Source organism: Orcinus orca, chromosome 14 (genome assembly GCF_937001465.1).
Source record: "Orcinus orca chromosome 14, mOrcOrc1.1, whole genome shotgun sequence".
In the NCBI taxonomy this organism is placed as follows: Eukaryota; Metazoa; Chordata; class Mammalia; order Artiodactyla; family Delphinidae; genus Orcinus; species Orcinus orca.
This window is the reverse complement of record NC_064572.1, coordinates 25,770,590-25,797,078: the sequence shown is the minus strand read 5'-3', so window position 1 is coordinate 25,797,078 and position 26,489 is coordinate 25,770,590. Positions and strand designations below refer to the sequence as shown.

General features: G+C 38.0%; 1 protein-coding gene and 1 long non-coding RNA gene across 2 annotated transcripts in view; one reads left to right on the top strand and one right to left on the bottom strand.

Moving 5' to 3' along the window:
- Positions 1–2,872, bottom strand: part of LRRTM3 (leucine rich repeat transmembrane neuronal 3) — a 199,551-nt gene extending 196,679 nt beyond the window's left edge. Inside the window, exons 1-2 of the mRNA XM_004280831.3 lie at positions 2,312–2,872; positions 435–1,966 (exon numbers count right to left, since the gene is read on the bottom strand). Of these exons, the coding sequence (XP_004280879.1) occupies positions 435–1,966; positions 2,312–2,315 (1,536 nt within the window). The 5' untranslated portion in view covers positions 2,316–2,872. The remainder of the gene's footprint in view (positions 1–434; positions 1,967–2,311) is intronic.
- LOC125961073 (uncharacterized) overlaps positions 1–14,219 on the top strand; it is a 131,697-nt gene extending 117,478 nt beyond the window's left edge. The window contains exon 2 of the long non-coding RNA XR_007471399.1: positions 12,366–14,219. This is a non-coding gene — a long non-coding RNA (uncharacterized LOC125961073). The remainder of the gene's footprint in view (positions 1–12,365) is intronic.
- Positions 14,220–26,489: the final 12,270 nt, after the last annotated feature.

The window sequence follows — 26,489 nt, the reverse complement described above, 5'->3', positions numbered from 1 at the left end:
CTCCAAGTACCTGGGATCATTCACTTTTTCCTTGATTTCCCAATGAACTGCAAACCTTCTAGGACTATAGATTCGGTCTTGCCAGGAGAATAACAGCCGATGGGAAGGATTACTTATGAAAGAAGTTTTGTCTTAAAACAAGTGTGACATTAATGGAATCAATAAAGGGTCTCATACAATAGGCGTTAAATTAAAGCAGAGTTCAAGCTTCACATTGATTGTGGTATTTAAATTTCAATGGGTTAATTATGTATGAAAGTAAAATGACCAGTATTATGAATGTACTAAAACGGACAGGGAAGGACCTTGCCAGCAAAGGGAGAGGGAGAGGGGTAGGGAGAGGGGCACCACATTCCCTTTATAGTCACCAGAGTTCAATAAAGCACCACTTATTTCCCAGCTTTTAAGAGCGCTTTTATCACAATGGTTCATACCTCACACTCCCTGGAGCCCGATTTGTTATAGGTGCAGGGTCCCGTCCCATTCAGCAGCATCTCGCTGGTCTCCGTGTTGGTGGGTTTATAATCTACATAAAATTCCTGCGTGCTGGGAGTCATTTGCTTTAGGGACTGTCTTTTCTTTTTCCTGTGCCTTCGCATGAGGGAGCGCTGCTGCAGCTGCTTCATGCTGGCAGGGTACCGCTTCCACGACACATAGATAACAAGAAGGATGACGAGCACAGACAGGAAAAGGGCCACGCTCCCTGCGATGATTTTATGGAAAGAGATGTGCTCAGTGTCAGCATCGGTCTCTGGGCCAGGCTCCGTGGCTCCCACTGTGGGGGGCAAAGGGGGTTTGCTCTCATGCTTCGGCCTGGGGAGCTTGGGCTTAAATGTCGGCTTTGGGAGAGCCCTGGCCAGATCAAACCTCTCCGTGGTACTTTTGCCACAGATGCTGTAGTTCTTCACTGCATCGATAACATTTACTCCTTGCAGCTCTTTGGGACTGGCACAGATAATTGTATTCTCCCTCAGTCCTTTAAAATTTTTCAGCCAGTTTACCAGGGAACAGATATTTCTGCTGCATTCCCATATATTCCCGGCAAGACTGATGTCATTGAGGGATATCCAAGAATCCAAAATCTCTTGACCAATAAATGTGAGCTTGTTGGAATCCAGGTTGAGGCGCTGCAGATTTGGGACACACTGGAAAACACTAGGTCCACTAAAAGCTTCGATCTCATTGCCTGATAAATCAAGCCTTTGTAATGAACTCCAGGTCCAGGACATGGTCTGTCCTATGACACTGATTTTATTCCACTGCAAGTAAAGGTTCTGAAGGCTCACCAACCTTGGAAAAAGGGCCAGATTGAGCTTAGAAAATTGATTGTGCTCCAGGTGAAGTTCTTTGAGTCTGATCATGCCTGCAAAGACATTCCTGGCTAAACTTCGGATCCGGTTATATCCCAGGTCCAAAAGTTCCAGGTTGCGGCAGTCTTGGAATATTCGCACGGGGATGTTTCTCAGGGAATTAGATCGTAAATGTAAACTCAGCAGCTTTCGCAGACCCCGAAACTGTTCAGATCCCAGAGAATGCAGCTGATTATAGGACAGGTCCAAGTTCCGTAAATTTGTCACAGGTCTGAAGGTATTGTTGAGAAAATAGGAGATTCTGTTGGAACTCAGAATCAACTCTTTGAGTCTGCGTATTCCATTAAAAGCATTCTCATCAATATTGCTGATGTGGTTATGGTCAAGGTACAGCCAGGTGAGCTGGTTGAGCCCTTTAAATTGATTATACTTAAGTTTTTGAAGGCTGTTATAGCGAAGGGACAAACCTAAGCAACCAGCAGATATACTTGAGGGTATCTCCTGTAATTTCTGAGATTCACAATATACCATTTTGCCTTCACACCTACAGCCCTTAGGGCATCCTCGTTCGGCAGAAGAAAGCATTGTCAGTAAGACAGTGGGGGCTATAACCAGTGCTACAGCTGATCCGCTCAGTAGCCTAATTACATTGAAACCTGGAAATAAAAACAACTTAGAAAAGTTATCCCCCCAAAAAAGGAATTCATTTATTTTTTAATCAAGCAAAAATAAGCATGTATTTTCTTTTTTAGAAATTTAAATCTAGATAAAAACATTTAACATCAAATAGCATCTCCTTATAATTTAAAGAGAATTGTCTTTAGGCTTTTTTTTTTTTTAATAGTTAAGCAAGGAAACATGGCAACTAAGCAATCGAATTTATAGTCTTAGAGCAGAGCAAGGTAATCTCTACAACAATTAAGGCAGAATTAATTTACAGATTAGTGGATTTTTTGGTTTTGTTTTTTTAAGAAGAAAAGAAGAAAAATGACAAAACATACCCATCCTTTGTATTGTTCAAAGGTCGTCCTTAGGTCTTTGCTTTGGCTTAGGGGGCCACTTGCATGACAGCCCCTGTCAGCTGCACTGTAGTGAGTCAGGGCTCGCTGACACCCAGGAAGAAAAATTGGACCCCTTGGGAGATGGACCGATTTTGGAACATTATTCTTTGCCAGCCACGCAGAACACTCCAAGAACAAATAAATCCCAACACCGCATTTGCAGCAAAACATCAAAATCTTCCTAGGTAATAGGATCTTCATGAATATTACGTTTTTGCATCTTTACAGTTTTTTTGTGGGGGGGGCGGTGTAAAAAAAAAAAAAAAAAACTGGCTTCTACAATTTCTTCTTATCGGAAAGCAAGATGTATTCCTCCAGGCAACGTGAGGCTACCTGAGCTGCCACATCTGTATCCCATAGCCCAGCATTTCTGGTGGCGAGCACCCACTTCAGCCACAGCGCTGCATTGGAGCCCGGAAGGCAGGAGAGCCCCGTACCGTGCACACGCTCAGCTCACTTCTGCAGACTGTCATTCCGAAAGCTGCTCGGACTGTTGCTTTGGTTTTAGTGAATGCAGTCTTATGTAAAGCTGCCCCCAGTGGTGAAGAACATTATGGGCATGTGCAGAAATGTCTCTCTTTTATCTTGCAAATGAGCAGGCTTTCTGTTGGAAAATGAATGATTCTTTTGGGTCGCTCAATAGGAACTGAATGGTCACCGTAATCAATAACTAGCAACATTTTCTGTAATTTCCAAGTCTTGTTTTACAATTTGGCAACGTCTTTATTGTCTGCATCCACTTAATCGCTAAACATGCGCTGCCCAGAGTTTTTCTTGAGCTTGACATTAAGTTCACAGACCGAATGTCAATTTTTCTTAACCTCAGCATAGCTTTGAACTGAAATTTATAAAATGAATTATTGAGCTGCCTGCCCATTTGACCTCTTGGAGTCACAGCGATTATATTATACAAGGTGTCTCAGGATGCTAGAACACATACATTTTGGAGTAGAGAGGATAACTAGTGACATATAAACTAATGTATCCAATAACCTCTCTGGTTTTCCCACAAAAGACATAATTGGTTTCATGGCTTATGACATGGTTTGTTGTTTTGGTTGCTGTCATTTTATTTTTTTAATTACAAGAGAAATAAGCCATATTTAGTGTGAGTACAAGAATCAAGAGATCATCTGGTTCAGTTTATTGATGCTGTTACTATTACACTAGCAATATTTATTGAGCACTTTCTAAGTGCTTTAAATGGGCTATCTTATTCTATCTGTAAACAATATTATGATGTAGGTCCCATTATAACCTTCATTTTGAAGATGAGGAAACCGAGACTTGGAAAGGTAACTTGCTCAAGGTCATATAGCAAGCAAGTGTCAGAACTGAGATTTCGAACCATAGCTCTCTTAGCTTACACCTCTAACTGCTAGATGATCCTGCTTCAACAACATTGTTATCTTTACTTTAAAATGAGCCAAATGAAAATTATCCTAAGTCATTGTGTCAGGGAAGCTGTAATAAAATAAAGTTCTTGATTTCTAGAATAGGTTTTCATAAACTTCTTTGGTATGAGTCTTCTAACAAGAATCATAAAAACTAAAGAGGAGAAGCTTAGCCTAATGATTAAGAGGATGAATTTTTGCACCTAGGTTCAAATCCTGGCTGTACTTTACTGGCTCTGTAACCTTCACTAGGTTACTTATCTTCTCTATGCATTAGTTTTCTCTTCTGCAAAATGGGCATAATAACAAAATTCCGTTTCATAGAGGGTTTGAGAATTAAGTCATCTAAATGTCTGTGAAGTACTTAGAATAGTAAGTGGCACATGATAAGCCTGCGTTAGCTGTTATTTGAATAATATCAACTTTACTGTATTTGCTGGTATTGCATGTTATTTAGTATTGAATATTGAGTATACTCACTTTCATTTACTCACAAAGAACTACTTCAATGAATATTTTTTATATTGTTTACAGTGGATTTCTGAGATCCTTTCAGTCTTGCCTTCTTTGATGAGAAGAGTTCCTAAATTGCCGTCATCTCAACTTTATCTTTAAAATGAGTATCTAGTGGACCATAACTAGTAATTAATGTTTGATTATTTTCTTCCCAGAGCAGAATATGGTAACATCTGCCCCACAGAGAAAACCATTTGGTTTAAAAATAAATGGTAATTTTATAAAAAATAAAAGTGTTAGTCTTAGTTAGATGAATTGGCTGTGGAAAACCCTGGAGAGCTTTCATATCTTCTAAGGATGAGAAGCTTGGTAACAGTCATGATAATCAAAAGGGATCCCATAGACATCATGCAATTCCTCAGATAGTATGCCATTAATAGGGCAGTTTCCTCCCAAATTATTCTTGCTATCAATGCGCATAAAGCCCCCAGAGAGCTTGTTAAAAAGATAAATTTCCCAATCCCTCCCCCCAAGATTTTGATTCAAGGGGACAGAAGAGGCTACACTTATCAACAGACTCTGATGGACAACTTTGTTTAAAAAATGCACTGTAAGGGAATGAATAAAAATAATAAATTTTCTCCTAGTAGGAAGAGAGGACATATAAATCTATGACATTGTGATATAGATTCTATGAGGACAAAGACAATATTTTGTCTACTTCAGTTTCCCTGAAACCTGCAATAGCGCTTGGCATATCATAGATGCTCAATAAAGATTTATTGAATAAATACATTTTTATGGGGGTCACAGGTACATTTGATGTAGGATAAACTGGTTATGTAATGCTAGTCTTGTGTACATGGGATTGATCCCTGAAAAGTTCCTTGGCCAGTGAGATTGGATACAGTCTTGGAGAAAGTGTTCTTAAAAAATGTATGTTATAAGGCAAGAAACTGGGAAGCGGAAATACTCACATGGTCAGCAAGTGATCTTCACTTTTCATGTAGATATCTCTTGTCTTCATAGTTAAACCATAAATTTTATGAGAATAGTAAGTATAGGTTTGAATATTCCCTTTGGCATGTTACAACTTTTATCCTCTAACATCCCAAATAGGGCTTGGCAACTTGTATCTATTAAAAAAAAGACTAAAGGGAATCATATTTATAACTCTTCTATCATATCTCTGTTGCTTGAAAGGCTCTGATTTTTCTCTTCACCATCCTTGCTTCTCCAAGGGAAGCAGCTATCCGTTGTCTGTTTTGCCTAACAGCTGCAGAGGGCTGCTCTAGGATGGCCGGAGGCCCCATCAACTTTGTGTTTCTTATTCTTCTCTCATTCCCTGACAGAAGCACAGATGAGCCCACTGAGAAGGTAATTCTCTCACTTTGCTTTTCCTGGGAGAAATCTTCTTGGATCAATTCTGGTGAATAACATTTGCTGCTGCGTCACACACCTTGCCCTTAGTTTTTAGACATTTTCCTGGTACCTTGGCTTCTGATCTTATTTTGCTCCATAGTTCTGACTTCACATTCACCTTTTGGATTTCAAAATTGATATTTTCTCTTAATGCTGATTATTGATCTCTTTCTCAGTAGTGATCAGTAGCCATTCTTGGATTGGGTCTGACTCCAGGCCCTCTGTGTGGCTCCTAGTTTGGCACTAGCTCTTAAGCCAGTACCACCACCAGGTCTATCCTGGTTCAAGGTAATGAAGTGCCTGAAGAGGGAAGACCAGTCAAGAGGCTAGTAGAGAAATCCAAAAATAAAATAGTGCAACGCTAAACCAGACTGAATACTTGAGGCTACAGAAATCACTCCCAAGACATCGAGTAATCTCTCAAAAGAAAAACAAAACCTTGTATTCTAAAAGATTTTAGTAATTTGCTGGTTACCTTTTAAAGTTTATTCTCCTTTTACTTGTTGACTACAGCAAGATGATTATTTCTTACTTGCCTTTCAAAAGAAGCAAAATTATACTACATTATGTATTTAGCAAATTCTTTTGTACTTAACACCACATACAGAAAAAAACATAAACTACCGGACAACTTAAATTTCCCCAATGAACCTAGGGCCTTAATGATTTATATACTTATGGAATATAGTGTCATGTAGCTAAAGACTTTTTTTTAATTGCACTGATAGTACTTCAAATAGCTTGACATATTTTGTTTAAATTGGGTAAATAAATCCAATCTTATATGATGGCAAATTTCAGTGTAATATGAAACTGAATTGCCATATATAAACTTAGAAAATCAGGGCTTAAAGTGGATATACTGATATCTTGACAATGGGTTGTTCTCGGAGATTTCATTTATTTAACAGTTTGGGTACCGACTAAGTCCTAGACACGGTTCCAGACACTTAGAGTATATCAGTGTACAAAACAAAGATCTAAGCTTACATTCTGAAGGGGTAAGATGGACAATAAAAAACAAACATAAGTAGTATATTATTAGGTAGTGTGTACTATAGAAAAGTAAGAAAGATAGTGAAGATTAAGAGTGGAAGGGGTGAGATGGATCGTAGTTTTAAATAGGATGGTTAGGGCCACTAAGAAAGTGGCTTGAACAACCCTTGAAGGAGGTGAGGTTGTTAACCTTAAATATGTATGGGGAGTGACCAGTGCAAAGGCCCTCTGTGGGAGTATATAGTGTGTTCATTGACTAGAAAAAAGGCCAGTCAGTCTTAGAGTGGAGAGAGCAAGTGGGAGAGTAATTGGAGATGAAGTCAGAGAGGGAATATACTCTAAAGGGGCAAGAGTAGTAAGGAGTAGTAAGGGAAGCCAGTAAGGAGGTTATAATACCAGTCAAGAGAGATGATTGTGGCTTGGGCCAGTATGGTAGCAGTGGGAGTGGTGAGAATTGGTTAGATTCTAGATTTATGTTTAGGTAAAACCAACAGGAGTTTTTTAATGGATTAGAAGTGAAGGTATGAGATAAAGAGAGAAATTAAAGATGACTGCTGGGGCTTCCCTGGTGGCGCAGTGGTTGAGAGTCCGCCTGCCGATGCAGGGGACGCGGGTTCGTGCCCCGGTCCGGGAGGATCCCACATGCCGCGGAGCAGCTGGGCCCGTGAGCCGTGGCCGCTGAGCCTGCGCGTCCGGAGCCTGTGCTCCGCAACGGGAGAGGCCACAACAGTGAGAGGCCTGCGCACCGCAAAAAAAAAAAAAAAAAAAAAAAAAAAAAGATGACTGCTAGTTTTATGGGCTGAGCAACTGGAGGGATGGTACAGCCATCAGCTGCTTCTGTAGGTCAGGTTCGGGGAATAACATCAAGAGTTCAACACATTTGAATTTTGTTTGAATTTGGTTCTCAACTTTCTTCAGTTTTGTGAGACTTTAATTTTTGCAAACATCTTCTTGTTATTAGGCCTCAAAGAACCATGATGTATTTTAAAATCGTTTGTAAAATGACAGAGCAAAATTAGGCACTAACAATAGCAACATGGATTTCTATTCAGACGGTCTGGACAGTGGCAACATCTTTGCAAATTGTCTTAGAAGGCAATGGAATCAAAAGCTTTGATGAAAACTGAAAATTACATAAAGACCAGATATGGGAACATGTGGACTAAGAGTTTTAGGAAATAAATTCGGTAAAAATCCAAAATGTTTTTCTAGAATAATATAGAGAATGACACATACTTTTTATTGCATATGCCAGTTGACATTTGGAATTTGGAACTGATTCTGGCCAGTCTTCTTAAGGTCTCAGTTTGCTTATCTGCAAAATAGTACTCATAAAACCTGTGCTATGAATCTCTAAAGTTTTTATTTAGGATCAATTTCCATAATTTATATGTAAATACATTGTAGACTATAAAGTGCTACAAAATATTTCTGAAATCAGTGTACCTGTGAGAAAATTAATTTTTCTTTGAATTCTGTCTAGGTGCTCTGGTCATGAGCATATACTGGAACAAACATATATCAAGGGTCACTAACATGACCAAGGGCAGAGTCAGAATTTACTAATATTATAAAAAAAAAATTCTCAGTATTCCCTTTCTACTACAGTTTTAATACCACAACCATTTATTATACAGCATACATCATTGACATTCTAACTCATAAAGTGCTTTCACCAATAAGTCATGTTATCTAGGTGTTGTAAAGAGCTTAATGTTTTTGACTCAGCTACCCTATCATGTAATAAGATAGTCAGAATGCTGCTGTAGAGTCCCTACAGCTATGAAAATTTTATTTTCTTCGTTTCTAGTTGGTTAGAATACTCAAATGCATTTGTACACTTATAACTATATTCTGATCTTCCATCGAACATTAACATGTCTCTGAAATATCCTTGGTTTCCATCTGCTTGCTTCAAGGGCCCCATTAAAAACCCTGTCTGGTCACATATGGTTATAAGTGAATATGTCTGACTTAGATAAATGGATGAAGAAATTTCCAGGTCTGACCATTAAAATGGTTTCTCAGTGTCTTTTTGGAATGAGGCAAATTCAAATGAATGAGACCTACAAGATTATCCAACACATCTCCCTCTCCCTCACCTAAAGATACGTTTATGCTGCAGCATCAATCCATACTCTCAGGTTTTATTGCATTCCTCACTTTTTCTTCCTACAGAGGTAGCCCTAAGCTAAAGTTGAGGATAGGGAAAAATAACAAACTCTTAAAATGTAACACTTATTGGTAGACTTCTGAAGATTGAAAAAGACTACATAACTTTGAGGAAACAATTGTTCTTATTTTATTTTTTTAGTGGAAATTTCAAAACATACACAAAAGTAGAGAGTATAGTATAGTAAACATTAACAATGTTTACTATATTTAACAGTTTGGGTACTGTTAAATTACAGAATTAGTAATTCTGTTCCACCTATCCCCACCTTCCTTCACACACACCCACTAATTAATTCTGTTCCACCTATCCCCACCTTCCTTCACACACACCCACACTTTTTTTTTTTTTCTTTCTGGAGTATTTTAAAAGCAAATCTCAGAAATCATGTCATTTTACATATATGTGTGTGTGTGTGTGTGTGTGTGTATGTGTTTCAGTATGTAATTCTAACCCGTAAAGACTTTTAATTTAACCATCTAGCATTAGAACACCTAACATATTTAACGATAAGTTCTTAAAGCTGGTTTATGGTCAAGACCTAAGTGAAGCCCAAATATTGCATTTGGTTTTCATGTTTCTGAAGTCTCTCTAATTTTTTAATGCCATCAGTTTATTGGGAGGTACCAGGTCATTTGAACTGTAGCTTGTTCCATGTTTGACGTTCAGTTGATTCCTTCTCCTGTATCATTTAAGTTGTAAGGAGTAAGTTTTAATGGCATACATGTTGAGCAAGAGTCCATTCATTAATTTAAGCAGGATATCCAGCCCCAAATTGATACTTGGGGCATCTATTCACGTTTGGTAGCAAAGTTAAGACTTGCATTAACTTTTGAGTAATGTGAGACTTAGAACTTGAAGGAAAATATGTATTTCTGTTTTGTTCTGTTTGTATTACCAGGGAATACAGTAATGGGTCAAATGGCAAGTTTTCAGAGCAATAATTAAAATTAAGGTGTCACAAGTCTCGGTTGGTTTACCATTCATATTTACTAGTATTTCTGTTCTTCCCTTTCCACTGCACTTGCTTTTTTGCCCATAGTTGTCAAAAGCAATTATTTGCTTTGTTCCTTGCTAAACAAACCTGCTAATTTTTATATTAATATTGGAATAGTCTTCTAACAGAGGCTCAAAAAATTACTTTCAAGAGAACAGCCATCAAAATTCATTTGTAGTCATTTTATTGAGAGAAAACAGTTTTCTAACTTTTCATCTGGAACAAAGTCCATGAAGGAACATGTGGCACCAGAGCCACATTGTAAAATTTATAGTCCTATATATATTCCCAAAATTCTTATGATTTCTCACAACAGAACAAAGGAGTTTTAGAGTAACTATAAAAGTCTCTTACAAATTTGTACCTTAATATTTGATGTTTTACTTTAAATGATTGTATGGCTGTGCTTTGAATATAAAGTCAATATTATTTAAACGGTATAATAATAAACATTTTGCTATATTTGCTTTACATATGTTCTGATGTACAAGTTTTTTTTAAAGAAAATTTTCTGTCTTAGTCCATTTGGGCTATTGTAACAGAATGTGATAGATTGGGTGGCTTATAAACAACAGAAATGTATTTCTCACAGTTCTGGAGGCTGCGAAGTCCAAGATGAAGATGTGGTCAGATTCCATGTTTGGTGAGATTGCATTCCTGCCTCCTGCTTCACAGACTGCCACCTTCTCTCTGGAACTTCGCATAGCTTAAGTGGCAAGGGAGCTCTCAAGGGCCTCTTTACTAAGGACACTTATCCCATTCACCTAATCACCTCCCAAAGGTTCCACCTCCAAATACCATCACTTTGGGGATTAGGTTTCAACATATGATTTGGTGGACGTGGAACACAAACATTCAGTCTATAGGTTTTCTATTGTACTTTTAAAGCATTCTGTATAATAGTTTCAATGGGTACAGTAGTATATTTTAAAATTTGCCTTCCTGACAAATATGTTAGCATTAAGAATTAAATCCGGGCCCTGAACAAAGATGGCGGAGTAGAAGGACGTGCTCTCACACCCTCTTGTGAGAACACCAGAATCACAACTAGCTTCTGGACAGTCATCAACAGGAAGACACTGGAACTCACCAAAAAAGATACCTGACATCCAAAGACAAAGGAGAAGCCACAATGAGACAGTAGGAGGGGATCAATCACAGTAAAATCAAATCCCATAAATGCTGGGTGGATGACTCACAGACTGGAGAACCCTTATACCACAGAAGGCCACTCACTGGAGTGAAGGTTCTGAGCCCCACATCAGGCTTCCCAACCTGGGGATCCAGCAACAGGAGGAGGAATTCCTAGAGAATCATACTTTGAAGGCTAGTGGGACTTGATTGCAGGACTTCGACAGGACTGGGGGAAACAGAGGCTCCACTCTTGGAGGGCACACACAAAGTAGTGTGTGCATTGGGACCCAGGGGAAGGAGCAGTAACCCCAGAGGAGACTGAACCAGACCTACCTGCTAGTGTTGGAGGGTCTCCTGAAGAGGTGGGGTTGGCTGTGGCTCAACATGGGGACAAGGACACTGGCAGCAGAAGTTCTGGGAAGTACCCCTTGGCGTGAGCCCTCCCAGAGTCTGCCATTAGCCCCACCAAAGAGCCATGTAGGCTCCAGTGTTGAGTTGCCTCTGGCCAAATAACCAACAGGGAGGGTACCCAGCCCCACCCATCAGCAGTCAAACAGATTAAAGTTTTACTGAGCTCTGCCCACCAGAGCAATCCCCAGCTCTACCCACCACCAGTCCCACCCATCAGGAAACTTGCACAAGCCTCCTAGATAGCCTCATCCACCAGAGGTCAGACAGCAGAAGCAAGAACTACAATCCTGCAGCCTGTGGAACAAAAACCACATTCACAGAAAGATAGACAAGATGAAAAAGCAGAGGTCTATGTACCAGATGAAGGAACAAGGTAAAACCCCAGAAAAACAACTATATGAAGTGGAGATAGGCAACCTTCCAGAAAGAATTTCAGAATAATGATAGTGAAGATGATCCAGGACCTCGGAAAAAGAATGGAGGCAAAGATCGAGAAGATGCAAGAAATGTTTAACAAAGACTTAGAAGAATTAAAGAACAAACAAACAGAGATGAACAATACAATAACTGAAATGAAAACTACACTAGAAGGAATCAATAGCAGAATAACTGAGGCAGAACAGATAAGTGACCTGGAAGACAGAATGGTGGAATTCACTGCTGCAGAACAGAATAAAAAAAAAAGAATGAAAAGAAATGAAGATAGCCTAAGAGACCTCTGGGACAACATTAAACGCAACAACATTCGCACTATAGGGGTCCCAGAGGGAGAAGAGAGAGAGAAAGGACCTGAGAAAATACTGAAGAGATTATAGTCGAAAACTTCCCTAACATGGGAAAGGAAATAGCCATGCAAGTCCAGGAAGCACAGAGAGTCCGATACAGGATAAACCCAAGGAGAAACACACCGAGACACATAGTAATCAAATTGGAAAAAATCAAAGACAAAGAAAAATTATTGAAAGCAGCAAGGGAAAAATGACAAATAATATACAAGGGAACTTCCATAAGGTTAACAGCTGATTTCTCAGCAGAAACTCTACAAGCCAGAAGGGAGTGGCATGATATACTTAAAGTGATGAAAGGGAAGAACCTACAACCAAGATTACTCTACCGGGCAAGGATCTCATTCAGATTTGATGGAGAAATCAAAAGCTTTACAGACTAGCAAAAGGTAAGAGGATTCAGCACCACCAAACCAGCTCTACAACAAATGCTAAAGGAACTTCTGTAAGTGGGAAACACAAGAGAAAAAAATGACCTACAAAAACAAACCCAAAACAATTAATAAAATTGTCATAGGAACATACATATTGATAATTACCTTAAACGTGAATGGATGAAATGCTCCAACCAAAAGACACAGGCTTCCTGAATGGATACAAAAACAAGACACATATATATGCTGTCTACAAGAGACCCACTTCAGACCTAGGGACACATACAGACTGAAAGTGAGGGGATGGAAAAAGATATTCCATGCAAATGGAAATCAAAAGCTGGAGTAGCAATAGTCATATCAGATAAAATAGACTTTAACATAAAGAATGTTACAAGAGACAAGGAAGGACACTACATAATGATCAAGGGATCAATCCAAGAAGAAGATATAACAATTATAAATATATATGCACCCAACATAGGAGCACGTCAATACATAAGGAAACTGCTAACAGCTATAAAAGAGGAAATTGACAGTAACACAATAATAGTGGGGAACTTTAACACCTCACTTACACCAATGGACAGATCAGCCAACATGAAAAAAAATAAGACACAGAAGCTTTAAATGACACAATAGACCAGATAGATTTAATTGATATTTATAGGACATTCCATCCAAAAACAGCAGATTACACTTTCTTCTCAAGTGCACACAAAACATTCTCCAGGATAGATCACATCTTGGGTCACAAATCAAACCTCATTAAATTTAAGAAAATTGAAATCATATCAAGCATCTTTTCTGACCACAACGCTGTGAGATTAGAAATGAGTTACAGGGAAAAAAACGTAAAAAAACACAAACACATGGAGGTTAAACAGTACGTTACTAAATAACCAAGATATCACTGAAGAAATCAAAGAGGAAATCAAAAAATACCTGGGACAAATGACAATGAGAACACAATGATCTAAAACCTATGGGATGCAGCAAAAGCAATTCTAAGAGGGAAGGTTATAGCTATACAAGCCTACCTCAAGAAACAAGAAAAATCTCAAATAAACTAATTTTACACCTAAAGGAACTAGAGAAAGAAGAACAAACAAAACCCAAAGTTAGCAGAAGGAAAGAAAACATAAAGATTAGAGCAGAAATAAATGAAATAGAAACAAAGAAAACAATAGCAAAGACCAATAAAACTAAAAGCTGGTTCTTTGAGAAGATAAACAGAATTGATAAACCATTAGCCAGACTCATCAAGAAAAAGAGGGAGAAGACTCAAATCAATAAAATTAGAAATGAAACAGAAGTTACAAAAGACACTGCAGAAATACAAAGCATCCTAAGAGACTACTACAAGCAACTCTATGCCAATAAACTGGACAACCTGGAAGAAATGGACAAATTCTTAGAGAGGTATAACCTTCCAAGACTGAACTGGGAAGAAATAGAAAATATGAACAGACCAATCACAAGTGATTAAATTGAAACTGTGATTAAAAATCTTCCAACAAACAAAAGTCCAGGACCAGATGGCTTCACAGGTGAATTCTATAAAACATTTAGAGAAGAGCTAACACACTCATCCTTCTCAAACTCTTCCAAAAAATTGCAGAGGAAGGAACACTCCCAAACTCATTCTACGAGGCCACCATCACCCTGATACCAAAACCAGACAAAGATACTACAAAAAAAGAAAATTACAGACCAATATCACAGATGAATATAGATGCAAAAATCCTCAACAAAATAGTAGCAGATAGAATCCAAAAACACATTAAAAGGATCATACCCTATGATCTAGTGGGATTTATCCCAGGGATGCAAGGATTCATCAATATACGCAAATCAATCAATGTGATACACCATGTTAACAAAGTGAAGAATAAAAACCATACGATCATCTCAATAGATGCCGAAAAAGCTTTTGACAAAATTCAACACCGGTTTATGATAAAAACTCTCCAGAAAGTGGGCACAGAGGGAACCTACCTCAACATAGTAAAGGCCATATACAGCAAACCCATAGCAAACATCATTCTCAATGGTGAAAAACTGAAAGAATTTCCTCTAAGATCAGGAACAAGACAAGGATGTCCACTCTCACCACTATTATTCAGCATAGTTCTGGAAGTCCTAGCCACAGCAATCAGAGAAGCAAAAGAAATAAAATAATACAAATTGGAAAAGAAGAAGTAGAACTGTCACTGTTTGCAGATGACATACTATACATAGAGAATCCTAAATGTGCCACCAGAAAATGATTAGAGCTAATCAATGAATTTGGTAAAGTTGCAGGATAGAAAATTAATGCACAGAAATCTCTTGCATTCCTATACACTAATGATGAAAAATATGAAAGAGAAATTAAGAAAACACTCCCATTTACCGCTGCAACATAAAGAATAAAATATCTAGGTATAGACCTACCTAGTGAGACAAAAGTCCTGTATGCAGAAAACTATAAGACACTGATGAAAGAAATTAAATATGATACCAACAGATGGAGAGATATACCGTGTTCTTGGATTGGAAGAATCAATATTTTGAAAATGACTATACTACCCAAAGCAATCTACAGATTCAATGCAAGCCCTATCAGATTACCAATGGCATATTTTATAGAGCTAGAACAAAAAATCTTAAAATTTGTATGGAGACACAAAAGACCCTGAATAGCCAAAGCAGTCTTGAGGGAAAAAAATGGAGCTGGAGGAATCAGACTCCCTGACTTCAGACTATACTACAAAGCTACAGTAATCGAGACAATATGGTACTGGCACAAAAACAGAAACATAGATCACTGGAACAAGATAGAAAGCCCAGAGATAAACCATGCACCTACAGTCAGCTGATGTATGACAAAGGAGGCAAGGATATATAATGGAGAAAAGACAGTCCCTTCAATAATTGGTGCTGGGAAAACTGGATAGCTACAGGTAAAAGAATGAAATTAGAACACTCCCTAACACCAAACACAAAAATAAACTCAAAATGGATTGAAGACCTAAATGTAACACTGGACACTTTAAAACTCTTAGAGGAAAACATAGGAAGAACACCCTTTGACATAAATTGCAGCAAGATCTTTTTTGATCCACCTCCTAGAGTAATGGAAATCAAAACAAAAATAAACAAATGGAACCTAATGAAACTTCAGAGCTTTTGCACCACAAAGGAAACCATAAGATGAAAAGACAACCCTCAGAATGGGAGAAAATATTTGCAAATGAATCAACGGGCAAAGGATTAATCTCCAAAATATATAAACAGCTCATGCAGCTCAATATTAAAAAAACAAACAACCCAATACAAAAATGGGCAGGACACCTAAATAGACATTTCTCCCAAGAAGACATACAGATGGCCCAGAAGCACATGAAAAGCTGCTCAACATCACTAATTATTAGAGAAATGCAAATCAAAACTACAATGAGGTATCACCTCACTCCAGTTAGAATGGGCATCATAAGAAGGTCTATAAACAGCAAATGCTGGAGAGGGTGTGGAGAAAAGGGAACCCTCTTGCACTGTTGGTGGGAATGTAAATTGATACAGCCACTCTGGAGAACAGTATGGAGGTTCCTTAAAAAACTAAGAATAGAATTACCATATGATCCAGCAATCCCACTACTGGGTATATATCCGAAGAAAAACATAATTCAAAAAGACACATGCACCTCAATGTTCACTGCAGCACTATTTACAATAACCAGGTCATGGAAGCACCATAATGCCCATCAACAGACGAATGGATAAAGAAGATGTGGCACATATATACAATGGAATATTACTCAGCCATAAAAAGGAATGAAATTGGGTCTTTTGTAGAGACTTGGATGGATCTAGAGACTGTCATACAGAGTGAAGTAAGTCAGAAAGAGAAAAACAAATATCATATATTAACACATATATGTGGAACCTAGAAAAATGTTACAGGTGAACCAGTTTGCAGGGCAGAAACTGAGACACAGATGTAGAGAGCAAACGTATGGACACCAAGAGGAGAAAGTGGCGGGTGGGGGTGTGGGTGGTGGTGTGATGAACTGGGCCATTGGGATTGACATGTATACACTGATGTGTATAAAATTGATTACTAATAAGAACCTGCTGTATAAAAAAAAAATAAAATTCAAAAATTGAAAAAAAAAAAAAAAGAATTAAATTTCCTAACCCCCAGGTGGGGAAAGACGATAGAAATCTTGATTTGGAGAAAAAAGGTTAATATTCCATTGCTTAGTTCTATTTTTGTTTCTGAAACAATGTTTGTTGGGTTTTGGTTTTATGCTGGAGACCTAAGAGATTTTAAACTTCTGATAGAAAAGAAATTCTGAAAAAAAAAAAAAAAAGAAAGAAAGAAAGAAAAGAAAAGAAATTTTACATAGGTTGGCAGTGTAGGAGCTGTGGGTCCTTATGTTACATGAAAATATTTCAGTCTATTTGGGGACTTTCTTAAACTGGGCTGGAGAACCCTTCTCTGTAACATAAATACTTTTAATCCTGATTGAAAATTACTTCCCTTAAGAGTGTGGGGAATGCTTAGGAATCTCCTGTGGCTCACAGCAGAGCCCCCATGTGGCAAAATTGTGATTCAGGCAGAAACTGACTGAGTCCTTGGAAGTAAAGCCATGCATCTCTCATAAAAATAAAATTTCTTTATCTGGTACTGAGTTGGGAATTTATTTATTCAGTGAATATTTATCAAGCTCTTATACCATTCTTGGTGCTGGGGATGCAGCAGTGAGTAAGACCAAGCACTTACCATCAGAGGACTTGCATTCTAGTTGCATGCATCACTAGATGAGATAGTAAAAAATAAACATTATAGGCACACATTACAATGTCAACTAGAGATATAAGTGCTATGAAGAAGAATAACAGAGTTTACGGGCTAGCGACAGTTTGATGGAGTGGTCAGAAAATCCCTTTCTGAGGACTTCACGTTTGAGAGCAAGTAGAAGACAACTCATGTGACTCTGTTCTCTCAGATGTAATCTCCCTTTGGGATTTTCATTGATCACCACCAACACCTTTACAGTGTTGCTGCTCCTCCTTTGACACTTCAGCCCAAGAGTGGACATAATTTCCTTTTGGGACAAGTGGCACAGCTGAAAGTTTAGATAACATTTTAAGAAATTCTTTTAAAAACTAAAAAATTTAGGAGATAACACAATGAGAAAAAACAAAGCAATATGACTCATACAGTGATTCTTATACAGAGTTAGCTTTGTGAGATCCAGTTTTCTGATTGGGGGTTGTCATCAGGAATATTTGCTCCAACAGATGTGACCCCACCCACTCAAAGACTGTTGCAGGCCTCATCAGTCATATCTCATCCTTGCACAATAAGCCCACTGTTTAAACAAGAGTTTCACACATGCAAGAAAAAGAGAAGCCTTTCCCCCAGGAATCTCCTTGCCTCTCCCTCAGTGATTTTCTTTCATCTCCAAATCTTAGTCTTCAGGTACCTATGGTGACCCAGTTCTTCTGGATCTTTTTTTTTTCCCACTTATCAACAAATGAATTGTATGGTATTAGCTGATAATGGCTTATAGTGTTACCCTTCTCAGTGTACTTGAAATTTAGTAGGTAACTCTGAGAAATGGGAAATATTAAGGTATCAGAGAACTGAATTTTTTGTACATAGTTTGAAAAGCAAATATGAGAAAAGATTTGTATTAAAAATACCCATACTTCAGAACCATTTTTTTCTTCCATATATATGTGTTAGCATACAGTATTTGTTTTTCTCTTTCTGACTTACTTCACTCTGTGTGACAGACTCTAGATCCATCCACCTCACTACAAACAACTCAGTTTCGTTTCTTTTTATGGCTGAGTAATACTCCATTGTATATATGTGCCACATCTTCTTATCAATTCATCTGTCGATGGACACTTAGGTTGCTTCCATGTCCTGGCTGTTGTAAATAGAGCTGCAATGAACATTGTGGTACATGACTCTTTTTGAATGATGGTTTTTTCAGGGTATATGCCCAGTAGTGGGATTGCTGGGTCGTATGGTAGTTCTATTTTTAGCTTTTTAAGGAACCTCCATACTGTTCTCCATAGTGGCTGTATCAATTTACATGGGTAAGCTGGGATGAAGTGAGAGAGTGGCATGGACTTATATATACTACCAAATGCAAAATAGGTAGCTAGTGGGAAGCAGCCGCCTGGCACAGGGAGATCAGCTCGGTGCTTTGTGACCACCTAGAGGGGTGGGATAAGGAGGATGGGAGGGAGACACAAGAGGGATATATGTATATATATAGCTGATTCGCTTTGTTATAAAGCAGAAACTAACCCACCATTGTAAAGCAATTATACTCCAATAAAGATGTTAAAAATAAAAATTAAAAATATAAAAATACCCATACTTGCTTTTCCTTCTCAGCTTCTTCACCAATTACTCTTTTAGATTCAGTCACTTTATTTTTTTTTTTTTTCAGTCACTTTATTTTAACTATCATTTCCTTCTCATAATATTTCTGAATTTTGTTGAGATTTTCATTTCTTGCTATTGTAACTGAAGATTTAGTATCATCCTTTCTCTCACTGTCCCACTTTTCATGTTAATGTAGTATTAAATAAATAAACAGTATTTAACTTAGGATGACTATGTAAGCAATGATGCTGCTGGATTAAGTGGTATACTAGATTGTGCTTCCATTCTCATTCAACTTTTTGTTTTTCTTGCAGTTAAGAATTGTCCCTATTCCCTCTCTTTCCCCTCCCACAAATTTGCTTAGTTTTGTCTGTACCTAGGGTTAGTTGTTTTTCCCAATATTTGAAAAGATTTGATCCAAATACTCAGTCAGTTCAGATAATCCCTTTCTTCTGCAACACTCCATTTCTCTGCCCCAATATCTAATCACAGCTGTTAACCTAGTACCCGCTTCACCATTCTCCAATGGTGATAGCCCGTTTCCTGGATCCCATATATTCATTTTCTTAGTTTACCCCTTGTTTTGTTGAAGCATATTCACTAGCAGATTCCTGAGAGGGTGCCTGTGAAATAAAAATTTCATGTCTGAATTTTTAAAATTTATCTTTACTGATTAAAAGATTGGCTGTATAATTCACAGTTGACAATCATTTTCCTTCAGAATCTTTAAACCATTGCACCACTGTCTTCTCACACCCACTCTTGCTGCTGAGAATCAGAGGCTATTCTGGTTCCCACTCCTTTGTGTATAATTTATTCTTTACTCTCTGGAAGCTTTTATGGAACTTTATTTCCCCTGGTATTTGGAAATTAAGCAAGGATATACTTTGGTTTGGGCCTTTTTTCATTCACTGTGCTGGGTATTCAGTGGTCCTTTAAATCTGGAGACTTGTGTCCTTCAGTTCTGTAAAATTATGTCTTCTTTTTAAATTACCTCTCCCCATTTTCTCTGTTCTCTCTCTCTGGAACTTTTATTGCACAGATTTTGGACTTCTTGGATTGATACTTTGGTTTTCCTCTCCTATTTTCCATCTCTTTATCTTTTTTGTCTTACTTTCAGGTGATTTCCTCAGCTTTGTGTTACAATATTTATTTATTTATTAAAAATCTAGATCAGGTATCAACAAACTATGACACAATTAAATCCAGCAGTGATGCTGCTGGGTCAGGTGGTGTAAATAAAGTTAAGTTTCTGTAAATAAAGGAACACATTCATGCTCATTCGCTTATAGATTGTCTATGGATGCTTTCACCTTGCAATGACAGAGTTTAGAGACTGTAAGGCCTGAAAATATGTGTCTATAAAGGGACACATAGGGCTTCCCTGGTGGCGCAGTGCTTGGGAGTCCACCTGCCGATGCAGGGGACGTGGATTCGTGCCCCGGTCCGGGAAGATCCCACATGCCGCGGAGCAGCTGGGCCCGTGAGCCATGGCCGCTGAGCCTGCACGTCCGGAGCCTGTGCTCCGCAGCGGGAGAGACCACAGCAGTGAGAGGCCTGTGTACCACAAAAAAAAAAAAAAAAAAAAAAGGACACATATTTACTATGTGTCCCTTTATAGAAAAAGTTTGCGGATCCTCCCTCTTCTCCCAGTTTAGGTGATCATATTTGTTATCTCCAGGAGCTCTTTTCTGGTTCTCTTATTTTCTTCTTAATATCATCATGCTGTATGTCTATCGATGTGACCTCTTCTTACTCTGAGGACATTGCATGAAGTATTTTTGTAGTATACTGCTTGCTTCAATGCCACTGTTGCCACTGAGGTAATTAGTTCATTTTGGCTTATTTCATGTTGGAAGCTTTACTCAAATGTTAAGTTTCTTGTGTGTTCATTCAGGTTAATGAGTGAGGCACTAAAAACTGAGAGAAGGTCCCCTGTGTGTAGGCAAGCTTTTGGCTGTGGATTTTGTGGTAGCAGGATTAAACAGTGAGCTTGCCTTTTTACTGAGGAATGTCCAGATGCATGAATATAGATTTTTTTTTCCTTCAGAGAAGACCCCCAAGCCCCCTGCACTAGGACTGCTAGCTACCAGTGTCCTGGGACAAAGCAGGGGAAGGGTGGCGAGGTCCCCAACTCATTATGTACATTCTCATTTAATTCTTCTGTTTTCAGGTCCAAGCCTTACTCCTTTGCCTCATGTACTTGGGTTTAGCTTCTTGTGTTTGAATTTGCCAGAAAATAAGCATTTTCTCTTCTCTGCTTGAAGAAAGGAGTAGTATCTTAGCTCAGGCTGACTATATAATAAATACCACAGAGTGGGTAACTCACAACAGAAATTTACTTCTCCCAGTTTTTGAGGCAGAAAGTCTGAGATCAGCGTGTTTGAGTGTTTGGTGAGGTCCCTCTTCCTGGTTTGCAGATGGATGCATTCTTGCTGTATCCCCACATGGCAGAGAGAGAGAGAGATCATCTCTCTTTTGATAATAGTACAAACCTGTTTGTGAAGCCTCAACCTTCATGACCAAATTATCTCCCAAAGGCTCTACCTCCAGATATCATCACTTTGGGGATTAGGGCTTCAACGTAGAATTTGCTGGGGGGACACAAACATTCAGCCCATACTGGATAGTCTCTAGATTTCTTGGGGTGAAGTTGGGGATCTGGCAGTCAGTCACTCACCATGAAGACTTTAAACCAGTCCTTGTATTTTAAGTGAGCCCCCTCTTCTGGAGGCTTTAAAGATTTTGCTGCACAGTGTAGGGTCCCCCTTCAGTAAGCGTTTAGATTGTAGCTTTCTTGACTCTACTCATTTATTACATATTCTTTGTTTTCCAAAAATTTGTAGAAATTGTTCATCCATTCTTACCTCCTCTTTATCCTCGATTGTATTCATTTGTCATTACATGAGTTTTGAGGAAGAAGAGGTAATAAAAATGTGCAATAAATCAGTCATATTTAAGATATCAGTTTCTCATGACAGATTTCAGGCATGGCAGGTGATCACAGAGGTTCGGAAAGAGAGTAGCAAAGCTGCCGTATAAGCCAGGACTGTAGCCCAAGGATAGACATGGAGGTAAAAGTCTTCAATCATAAAAGTGAGCTGCTCTCCTCTTTGAAATTCATATCTTCCAGGCCATCTTACCCAGAATCATTGTAAGGTCTCTTACTATGTACATATTTCTCTATACAGTGTTTTAAATCAGAAGAAACTTGGCTATATTGTACTTACCTGTGGCTTCGTTGGCTGTATAATTCAGTGTGTGCCTACTGTCGTTTCATTCATTCTTCTGTGGGTCGCAGTTAAGTTACCCCCATTTGTTCATTTATTTCTGAATCATCACTTTTGTGAGGTTTCTCCCACATCCCTTTTAGCCCAGAGCAACCTATTCTTTTTTGCAAGCCAGCAGCCTTCAAAAGTGCTAGGAAAATATATATATTGAAATACCATTTTTGTGTTTATAGTTTGCTGTGGCTGAGTGAATATATTGGGTGGAAATAGAATGACTTTTCAGGCCATCATGTTCATTTAAGCTAAATTTTCTCTAGCATTTTATATTTTGTATTTATTACAACTACTTGCAAATTTACACATTTTCAGTATTTGTAAGCCTGAGCCCAGTATTTTCTCAAAAGAATGAATTTATAATTTTATAATGAAATATAGATAATAGAATTTTATGTATGTTTTCTCAAGCAACCAACTATACTCTGAACTGAAATATGGATTTGTTTTCCCACTTTTTGTATCAAAATTTTGGTTTCAGTTATTATTATCACTTATACTTTAGAACGACTTTTCCTTCTCAGATTTATTTTTGTGACTTAGTAGTAAAAAATTAGAAAAACTTGAACTTAATATGGTCTGTGGTGTGTGTGTGTGTGTGTGTGTGTGTGTGTGTATGTGTGTTTTTACATCGCTAAGAAGTAGAGCTTTACAAGTAAATATAATATTTCAACTAGGCAAACTTTTATTTATGATCCAAGTATCCAAGTGAATAACACAATGTGGGACTCTATTCAAAAACTAGTAATAGGTATCACATAGTCATTTAAATGTTCTCCTTAATTCATTGGCTCAGTTTGAGGCCAGACTTTCTCTTAAAGGCAACAGTCTGCATTAATTCTGTATTTTTTCTCTCTATAGTATTTACTTAAAAATCATGAAAATATTTTTGACTTGGTATACATTACTTTCAGTCTTGGTGTTTTCCTGCTGAGGTACTCTGTGTTTCTGCCTAAAGAAACCAAAGCAATTAAACATGTCATCCCATGTTTAGGCTATTAGTCCTAATTGTTAAGCTTTGAAGGTTTCCTGTGGGTACTTCTAAAAGGCTTGAGAAGTTTTACATAATTTTAAGTGGCTTATAAGCTTTGTAAGTTTAACTTGGAGAGTATTGTAGTAATACCAAGTAATAATGATATAAAGGCTTAGAGAATCATAGAATTGGAAAGGATTTTGAGGTTATTTTATCCAGTCCACATTTTACATATCAGAAAACTGAAACCCAGAGAGATAAAGTAACTGGCTCAATTGACATATGATATGGGTACAGGAACTTTGTGTGGAACTTAGATCCTCTGACTCTTAGTATATTTTTTATGACCATTGTGTCTTCTTTGAATCCAAACCAAAGTTTTTGTACTATGTGAAAAACAACAGCAGGCATTAATAGATAACTTTTTACCTATCCTCATATAGATTTATCTATACAACTAAGACAAAATCTGTTTTGTTAGAAGTAAAACATATGTCTTAAACTATTCTTTGTTTCCTTTCTATTATAAAAGCAATAAATATTCATTATAAAACATAGGGACCATGGTTTCACTATCCAAAGTTTAGCAGTTATACAAATTATACAAATTTTGGCAATTATACAAATTTTTCACTAACTTGAATTTAATGCATCACATTCCTTGAAATGGATGGAACAGTTATTTTAAATTTCTTCTACTGTTGGAAATTTAGTTTATAGAACAACGTTTATTGATGTTGAATTATTCAGGCTTACCTTCCCTTAAGTGACTGAAACATGTAAATTATTGGCTCTGAAAAGGAAAGAAATCACTTATATTCTAATATACAGTCTCTCTCCCATATGGCTAACATAATCTCTTAAACAGCAAGTTGTCCCACGCCAAAGGACAAGGTACACAGAGAAGAATTTGGTGAGTTTTCAGTGGAACAACCCAAAGGTCAACTCGAGAATGGTGTTACTACTTCCCTAAAACACTACCACCAATTTGGTTACGTTATTGTCTTGCTTAAATCCCTTGAATAGCTCACTGTCGCCTTTAGTTAAATAGCAGACTCATCCTCATGACACACAAGGTTCTTCTGATTTGATTCATTTTGTTGTTAGATAAAGCCCAACAATCAGCTGTGAAGAAAAGCAGGAACCTTACTGGGGAAGGAATTGTAGCTTCGTTTTAGTGTCCTGCACTTTGCTGTTCTCCATTTGTCTTACCTGTCCTGTGTTCACCTCTGTTCACCTCAGAGCTCCAGCTTATTCATGGTTTTTGCTTCTTATGGGGTTGGCTTGCCACAAGATCTTCATTGCCTACACGCTACCTCATGACTCAGCTTTATTTCAAATCAGCTCATTCCTTCAATACTTTTCAGTTTAAAATTCTAGAGAAGGCAAGTCTGAAATGCCGCCTCATAGGTTGCTATCTGGCTTATGAGTTGGTTTTTCTTGAATACAGTGACCACCCTGAGTCTAATCAGATGTGATGGAGGGTTGAGGGTCATGGTGAGGTTGGCAGAGTCATGTTGTATAAAACCTGGCAGGTGCTTCAGAGGGAGCCAATTGCAGTTATGAAGGACAGTGGATGAAATCTGATTCAAAGATCCTTTACTATCTTGTCCAAAGCTATCCTTTTGTCTTCATTTCCACTCAATGTACAATATGCTATGCCACCTACAATCCAGTCACATCAAAGTATTTACAATTCTCTGAACAAACCATGTTCTATCATGCCTTACGTCACTGTTTACACTGTTCTCCCTTATAGGAATAGCTCCCCACCCCCCATTATCTATCAGGTGCAATTGTCTATGAGATCAAATGTTATATTCTCCATAAAACCTTCTCTAGGGATTTTGGTGACTTCCTCATAAGCACTTTTGGGTTATATACCGTATACATATGACATATAAATGCATTGTATTATAATCATTTATATGTAAATTTTTCCAACAGAATATCCATTAAATTCAAGGATGGTGGAATATAATTCATCTTCAAATATCTACTGGTAACACATAATACATATTCAATATGTGTTTGTCGAAAGGAAAAAAATCAAGATGATTCAAGGGGAGATACTCCTATCATAGTGAAGAGTCCCTGGAAGGAGTGCTGTAGCTGACTCGCAAGTCTATGTTACCCAAGACATGCTCAAATATAAGGGAAATGTGTGTACCAAGTATGACAGACACTCAAAATTTGGGTCAATGAGCCAGAATACTGGTTTATTTTTTCCCGTTTGCAGTCCCTATTCAACTAAAAAGTGTTGCAGATGGATTTTTATTGCTCCCGCATTCTCTTCCGACCTGAGAAATTCTACTCTGAGGGCACTTCCATTTGTGTCTAAAGGCAGTGACCTTGTGTTCACAGAAAAACAACTCCTTATTTGGGTCTGTTTACTCCTCTGTTCCTTACCCATGGTATTATCTCAGGGGGCTTTTTGCCTTAAGTGGGCTTTCATTAAGGAGCTTACTGCAATATCTGTAGCTTCAAATAAAAGCTTGTCCACAGTTTCAATAAGGTTGACTTCAGAAGTCAGCTTGAAGAAGCCTGACCTAAAGGACTTGTTGTAATCTGGCCCTTGTATGTCTGTTTTGTGCCAGTTCCCATTCTAGGTGTTGGAGGTAGAATTAAGAGAAGAGAAAAGACACATTTCTATACTCATAGTGTTGACAATCCAGAATGGCGTACAGATGAAACACTTGTTACAATGTGGGTAGTTAGTGCTGTCACGAAGAAAGCACAGGATGCCGTGTGACTTCATAGGAATGGCAGCTACGTAGACCCAAATTGCAGAGGCAAGAACTGAATTAAGTCCCAGCAAAGAAAAACTACAGTGATAAAAGTGCATGATTTTAAAATAATGAATGATTAATACTTCTAGCCAGAGCAATATCAAGAACAATTCTTTTGTTTTATAAGTTCTCAGTTATACTCAGTAGAGATGGTTTGGACAAGTTATGAAATTTAACCTAACTAGTATTCAGCATAACCAGCACCTCTTCATGAATACCTGTAAGATATCAGTCATGAAAAACCAGGCAAGAATTATTGGTCAGTATCTTTAAAAGTCCACTTCAAGGCGTCTTTGATAGTCTGCACCACCCTTTCATCCTAAACATCCTTTAAAACAGATGAGGTGCCGTGCCGACTGCTTAGATAATATCCTTGTCCACAAATACTATAACTTGACTGAGACAAATGTGGACCTGTTGTCAGGAGTAATTGTGCCTGGCAGCTTGTATGCTGCCAAAAACTGGCATGGAGTCGCATTGTCACCGCAGAGCTTGAGGTCGAAGCAAAATCAAAGTCATTGTGAGAAGCAGTATAC